This window comes from Molossus molossus, unplaced genomic scaffold (genome assembly GCF_014108415.1).
Source record: "Molossus molossus isolate mMolMol1 unplaced genomic scaffold, mMolMol1.p scaffold_m16_p_4, whole genome shotgun sequence".
Taxonomy (NCBI): Eukaryota; Metazoa; Chordata; class Mammalia; order Chiroptera; family Molossidae; genus Molossus; species Molossus molossus.
In genome coordinates, this window is record NW_023425377.1 from 124,344,004 (window position 1) to 124,350,886 (window position 6,883).

The 6,883-nt window shown below is 50.9% G+C and overlaps 1 protein-coding gene across 3 annotated transcripts; it reads right to left on the reverse strand.

Moving 5' to 3' along the window:
- Window positions 1-1,140: 1,140 nt before the first annotated feature.
- BBS12 (Bardet-Biedl syndrome 12) lies at window positions 1,141-6,375 on the reverse strand. 3 transcript variants are annotated; one of them, XM_036242061.1, is made up of 4 exons: window positions 6,180-6,375; window positions 5,440-5,497; window positions 5,038-5,125; window positions 1,141-4,711 (listed from the first exon to the last, which is right to left on the reverse strand). In XM_036242061.1, exon 4 carries the CDS (start codon window positions 4,373-4,375, stop codon window positions 2,285-2,287), a length of 2,091 nt encoding a protein of 696 aa, XP_036097954.1. In that variant the 5' UTR covers window positions 4,376-4,711; window positions 5,038-5,125; window positions 5,440-5,497; window positions 6,180-6,375; the 3' UTR covers window positions 1,141-2,284. The 3 variants fall into 3 exon arrangements, with proteins under 3 accessions (XP_036097954.1, XP_036097953.1, XP_036097955.1); XM_036242060.1 differs by having other exon boundaries at window positions 5,440-5,525; window positions 6,180-6,207; XM_036242062.1 differs by lacking the exon at window positions 5,440-5,497.
- Window positions 6,376-6,883: the final 508 nt, after the last annotated feature.

The following is a 6,883-nucleotide window of genomic DNA, read 5'->3' on the forward strand; positions in this document are numbered from 1 at the left end:
CAGGGCAGAGCGACGGCTTGCCAGGCTGGTCTCGGGGCCTGGGAGGGACAGGGGTGCCGCTGCTGGCACGACGGGGCCTGGGAGGGACAGGGGTGCCGCTGCTGGCACGACGGGGCCTGGGAGGGACAGGGGTGCCGCTGCTGGCACGACGGGGCCTGGGAGGGACAGGGGTGCCGCTGCTGGCACGACGGGGCCTGGGAGGGACAGGGGGGCCGCTGCTGGCAGACAGGGCCTGGGAGGGACAGGGGGGCCGCTGCTGGCACGACGGGGCCTGGGAGGGACAGGGGTGCCGCTGCTGGCACGACGGGGCCTGGGAGGGACAGGGGTGCCGCTGCTGGCACGACGGGGCCTGGGAGGGACAGGGGTGCCGCTGCTGGCACGAGGGAGCCTGGGAGGGACAGGGGTGCCGCTGCTGGCAGACGGGGCTCGCCGTCCTAGGAGTCACCCAGGAGCTAGGAGATCCCTAGACCCGATAGAGCGCTGCGCTGTCCAAAACACTCCGGAAAACGTATCGCTAAGTGGCCACGGGTGAAAACTCATTTAAAAATAACAAAGAAACTGTATTTTTCAGAACGGCTCATTGAAAAGTATTTCAAAGTGTTTGAGGTATGTCACTAAAATATATTGCTTTGTTAAAGTGTGATCCCCCCTGAACTTTTCAAACCCATTAATTACTCAGTTACGTTTAGGACAGCTCTTGGCTCACTGGTTCATGTGTTCTAGTCTGAACAGCTCCATCTAGTGAGGGGAGCCATGGGGACCGAGGAGGTCCGGGGTCTCGGCTGCAGCGCCTCGCAGCCGATTGGAGGGTTTGCATGGTCGCAGCTCTGCAAGTCCTCATCTTCATCGGGGGAATTAACTCCTACTAACCAAACTCACAGAGAGTTGTGTGTAAACCTCTAAGATGCCAATTTGATATTTATACTTATGACATAGCTACTAGAGAAAACAGAATACTCATATGAACCGAGCCAAGAATTTTATTCTCTCCTGACTTGCAAAATCTGTATTAGAGTGAGCCTTCTAGTTTCAAAGGAAAGCACAAGACTTTTACTAGTACATGCAAATCCCAACTTCACAAAGACCTATTATAGAAAGTGAGCACCTACATTGATGTTAGTGCACACATCATCTGTGCAATACTTGAACAAAAACTAAGTGCCAATAGTATACAGGAGAGTAAGTGTCAGTATCTACTCAAGTCAAATAATATACTTTATTTTAAAAAACAGTTCAACATTCAACATTCTTTCTCTAAGTTTCAACCAAGGCAATATATATAACCAGAATGATAAGCTGTGTAAGGTTTTCATGGGATCACATTTAAGATAACCATTAAACCAAAGATGATATTCTTTTACCCAAGTATGAGGATAACCAAATTACATTCTCTAATAATGTAAGTTAGACCTATAAATACACAGGACATTCTCTTTTCTTCTTATTTCATTGTTGTTTCCATACAGGAAAAACAACCCCAACAACTTCATATCACAATTAATGCTTAGAAGTACCGACTTCAGAGCCAGATGAAATTTTAGTTCAAATTCCAGCTCTACTACCCAACCAGCTGTGAGACCCTGGGCAAGCTTCTTACCTACACAGCTCATTTCCTCATCAATAAAGTGGAGAAGAGAGAGGCTGCAAAGACTGAAATAAAGTGTCATGGGCTGAACTCTCCCCCGCCCCCCGAGTTTACATGTTGAAGTCTTACCTCCCAGGACCTCAGAATGTGACCGTATTCGGAGACCGTCTTTAGAGACGCTGAGCAACACTGCACACTTTCTAGGTATGCCATGAACGCCAGGACCTGACCTATCCTTAGCCGTGTCTCAGGCTTCTGCTCCCACTGAGCGACCATGAGGCATGCAGTAACAACTCCCCTTGGACAAACACAGGGTTGTCTCTGCTTATTAGAAAGCAATGCATATCCCAAGCGTGTTCCCGTCATGTGACACAGCCCACGGTGTGTGCAGGCTTCCACCACTAACCCTTCGCGTTGCTCTCGTGGGACTTAGGGGGATGGGGAACTCACACAAACCATGTCGAAGCTCTGGCTACTGTTTTTGCTGTGGATCATGTCTTCTGTGGCAGCCCATAAAATAGCCACAGGCTAACTTGTGAGCATGTAAGGTAAAATCTCAGAGCCTGTGCAGTTATTGACAGCGATAATTTTCTTCTTGGTACAGCTATCATTTTAGTCACGATAACTTGGCTACTGGAAACCTTATTATTAGCATGATATATTACAAAATATTATTTCCCAAAGACTTAGCCAATACCACTACAAAAATAAAAAGCCCTCTGACTCCTGTGATTTTATCTGTGTGTGTTCAAGTCTAGTAATAATTTCACTGTCTGTCTGCAGTACTAACAGTACTAAATCCAGAGCCCGGCGCCACGCCTCAATCTTTGGTGTGACAAGGTCATAAACTCTTGGAATCTGTTCCAGTTTGTTTGAAACGCCTGAATGAAAAACTCCACTACTTAGTTTACTATATTCATTCAAGATGTAAGATGAAGGCGAGCCAGAGTCTGCGGCGTGTTGCAGATGGTACTGAATGAAAGTCTGGGCTTCCGGTTCTGATGAGGAGCCGGCAGTGTTACAGACGAGAGCTGAAAGGTAGCTGTGCCACCCACTGGCCAGGCACTTAAGCACAGTTGGTCTGTACAGTGCCAGGGAGGAGGCCAGCCAAGAGGAAGTGTTATGAAGCCCTCCTGAACAGACTTGGTCTCCTTTATTCAGAGACTGCTCCGCGAGAACTTGAAGATGGCTAAGACACAAAAACTCCACGGCACCACCGCCAAGGAAGACCGTTTGCTCTCTGAGCGCATGGTACAGGCGATTGGCACAAGTCCAGAACCGGTCTTCTCTGCTTTGCATCTGCGCAGTGGCTGGGCCAGTGAGCACTGCTGTGACCAAGTGAATGCCTTCTGCTGTCAACACGATGGCCATTCTGCGGGCCCCGTCTCCGACACCCGAGGGAACACGTCTCCAGGCCGTCACAGAGACCCCGCTGCCCACCGAGTCTTCGTTCACCTGTGTGATGTAGGCCAGCGGGACGGCTCCCGTCGCCTCTGCAAAGGCCTGCATCACACTGCCCGCCACCGACCCGATGGCCCACCGCTGGCTGCGCGCGCATTTCTCAACCAGGTGCTCGGACACGCGGCCGTGTACCAGGACCAGGTGCACCTCGAACTCGATTAACACCTGTAACACGTGATCTGCCCACGGGGACTGCGGGCTGCCTTGCTGGAGCCTCTTCGTGCTTTCTGACACGGGTTTCACGTGTGCAGACCTGTCAAACCCCAGGTGGCGGTAGTTCTCCGTGAGGTCGCCCTCCATGAGAAGGACCCGGAGAGGCTGCTTCTGCAGGTCCTCGAGCAGGGTAGCACTGGGCACCGAGACAACCGTCACGTAGCCTGGGCGCACGCAGGAGCAGGTTTCGGGCAGACCTGGCAAACAACAAGTGAAGACTCTGGAGATGGCAAAGGTGGAGGGCCCCGCCGGGCCACCCCGGTGCGCGCTGGCCGCCCGGTGCTGCAGCCGGGCCGCTCCTGCCACCAGCCGCATGCTGTCGCCGTCCCCGTGACTCAGGCCCTGCGCCAGCTCCGCCAGGTCGCTGCAGGCGCGGGAGTGGGCTCCGGCTGCCCCGCTTGTCGGCTGATCGAGAGCCAGCCCACGGCAGTGCCGGCTGTGGGTGAGCGCGGACCTTCTGCGGGGGCCGCCCGCCAGCTGACCGCGTCTCGGGGGTGGGGGGCTGGGTGACAGGCCCTCACCTGCTGCACCCGGGGCCTGAGCGGTCCTCCCGGGAAGACTGGGAACAGTCAGCGCCTGAGAGGCAGCATCTTTGAGGTCACACCCTTTCGGTATCAAACCAGCGTCTGAAGGGACCTGCGGAAAGGGACACAAACTGACACTGAACGATTCAAGCCCAGGCAATGTCTCCGTGTGGCCTGCCCGGCCAAGGACATCTCGGAGCGGTAACTGAAGGGAAGCCACGGCCTCGATGCAGGAGCTCAAGCCTTCCGACATCCCCGACACGATCAGAGGCGTGGGGACGCCCAGGTGAAGACATTCCTCCACGGCGCGGCTCCACGCGCCCACGAGCAGCAGGAGCGTGCTGGTCCCGGTCCCGTAGCAGCTGTGCTGCGCTCGGACGGCCTCGCTCAGAAGCTGCCCCGTGGCCCCGGGCAGGTCCAGGCCCTCCAGCAGCCTCACTGCGGAGCTCGCCAACACGCTCTCACGACCCTCCGCATCCACGACGAACTTGGCTGCCTTCACCGGGCCCAGGAAAGTCCTTGCTGTGTGCGCAAAAGGTGAGAGCTGCTGAAGCCCCACGTGCCTTCTCTGGCCCGTGCCCCTGCGAGCCATCCAAAGTCATCGTCTGCAGACAGCGAGTGCGGTGCTCAGAACAGTGCCTGGCGCAGAGCTGGTGCCTCATGGGACTTGCTGTGACACTACTGCTGCTCTCGTGTGTGCTGGGGTATCTCACCCTCTGCTCAGGGTGTGGGGAACTGCGTGGGTGGGCGCCACACGGATGCAGAGGCCAGCGGAGAATGTTCTAGTCACCCAGAGGAGAAATGAGGAAGAGGGATGGACGTGAGCGAAAGTCTGGTTACTGGTTGGAATGTCCAGAGGAAAAACAGCACTATTTGAAGGAAGTTCAAGAGCAACTGGACTTTCTCACCGAATTTTCCGAATTCACATCTAAAACGAATAGGAAGAAGTTACAAGAGACTTTAGCTCGATAAAAAGAACTTTTTAAACAAAGTGCCCCTTAGCCGAAAAGCTGTGTATAATAACCTGTCTTGTGAGATGTATGACCATATCAGAGCTAAAACTGTAGATAATACAAACTTCTCTTCCACCTCCAACACATTATAATTCTTCAAGTAATAGTTTTATCATAATCTTGTAAATCCCAGATATCAAAGAGCACACAGCTCTTTTCCTTTCCTTGTGATACTAGAAAACTGTTGCAACACCACCCAGACTCGTCCTTGAGGCTGAGGAGCACATGGTCCCAGACGCACCTACGGTCAGCAGGAGGCCAGAACACACCTACGCCTCGAAAGCAGCTTCCTGCAGACTTTCACGGGCCAAGGAGAAAAACTGGGCAGTCTAGGAAAACACATAACAGACTGTCTGAACTCTGTTTCAAATTCTCTTTCGGGAAATTCTCAATTCTGTAAAATAAAAATAACTCTTGATACAAGCAAGGATAACCCGAGACAGCATCAAAATATACAACTTCAATAATCCTGACCCGCCAAGTCTTACAACTATCTGACCTCAGCAGCTCTTGCTGTCTGTCCTTCACTCTCGCCCCTACTATCCACTCTCTACTCACCAGACTAAACTCCCATCGCTCACTACTACAATCACTCCCTTCACATACACCCTGAAAAAGCTTGTCCCTTTTTGGTTCATCGTACCTTGCAAAGCCAATAATCTTTATAACATCCAACTCGCTCTACTCCATACCCGAGGCAGCTGAAAATAAACAACACACACAACCATACTGCTTGGTGTCACTTTAAGTTCATGACCCCAAATCCCAAATGGTCTTTAATACTACCTGGCAACCTATTTCCCTAGTCTGTTTTAATCTTTTTTTTTTCTTTTCTTTTTATGGTTATAGTTTTCTGGGTTCTATTTTTAAAAGTTTTGCCTATCACTGAGTACAAAAGATATTCTTTTACATTGCTTCTAAAAGCTTTATGGTTTAGTCTTTCTTTTTTCTTAAATGGAGGTGAATTCACATAACAACCATTCTAAAGTGTACAATTCACAATGCGGTCCACCCACTACGTCCATCTAGTTCCAAAACCCCCATCACCCCAAAAGGAAACCCTGCAGTCGCTGAACAGCCTCTGCCTGCTCTCACCCCAGCTCCTGCAGCCACCAGCCTGTTTTCTGTTTCTGGGCATTCGCCTATTCTGAGTATTTCACATAAATGGCGTCATACGATATTGACCTTTTGTGCCTGGCGTCTTTCGCTCAGCATATTGTTTTTGAGGTTCCTCCACTCCTTTTTGTGACTGAGTCACATTCCACAGTGCGAAGGCCTCATTTTGTTGATCCATTCATCCCTCGGTGGACATCTGCATTGTTCCCACTTTTTGATCATGGTGAACAGTGCTAATGTAAACATTCGTGCACAGTGTTTCAGTACCTGTTTCCATCCGTGTGGCTTCCCGTCAAGAGCGGTCACATGGTCGAAGTCCACGTCTGACTCTGAGAACTGCTGAGCTGCCTTCCCCAGCAGCTGAGTCAGGGGACTAGCGAGGCTCTGGGAGAAGAATCCTTTTTGCCTCTTCCAGCTTTTAGTTGCTCCCAGGGATGTCTGGCTTCTGGAAGCACAACTCCGACCTCTGCCTCCCTTTCATATGGCCTTAAAAGGACAACTGTCATTGGATTTAGGGGCCACTCTAATCCAGTATGACCTCATTTTAAAGAATTATGTCTACAAAGCCCCTACTTCCAAATAAAATCCCTTTCTGAGATTCTGGGAGGACATAAATTTGGGGGGTTACATGATTCAACTTTATGTTCATTAAAGCTCATCTTCTGTTTTCTTTGTTGTTTTGTTTTAATAATAGACATCCTAGTGGGTTTCAATTGATATTTCATTGTGTTTTATCCTGCATTTTTCTAATGACTAATGATCTGAAACATCTTTTCATGTGATTTTTGGCCCATTTGTATATCTGCTTTGGAGAAATATCTACTCAAGTCTTTTGCCCATTTTAAAACTGTGTTGTCTGCCTGGCCAGTGTGGCTCAGTGGATTGAGCGTCCTCCCATGGACTGAGAGGTCCTGGTTTGACTCCCACCCAGTCAGGGCACATACCTGGGTTTCGGGCTCAATCTCCAGTAG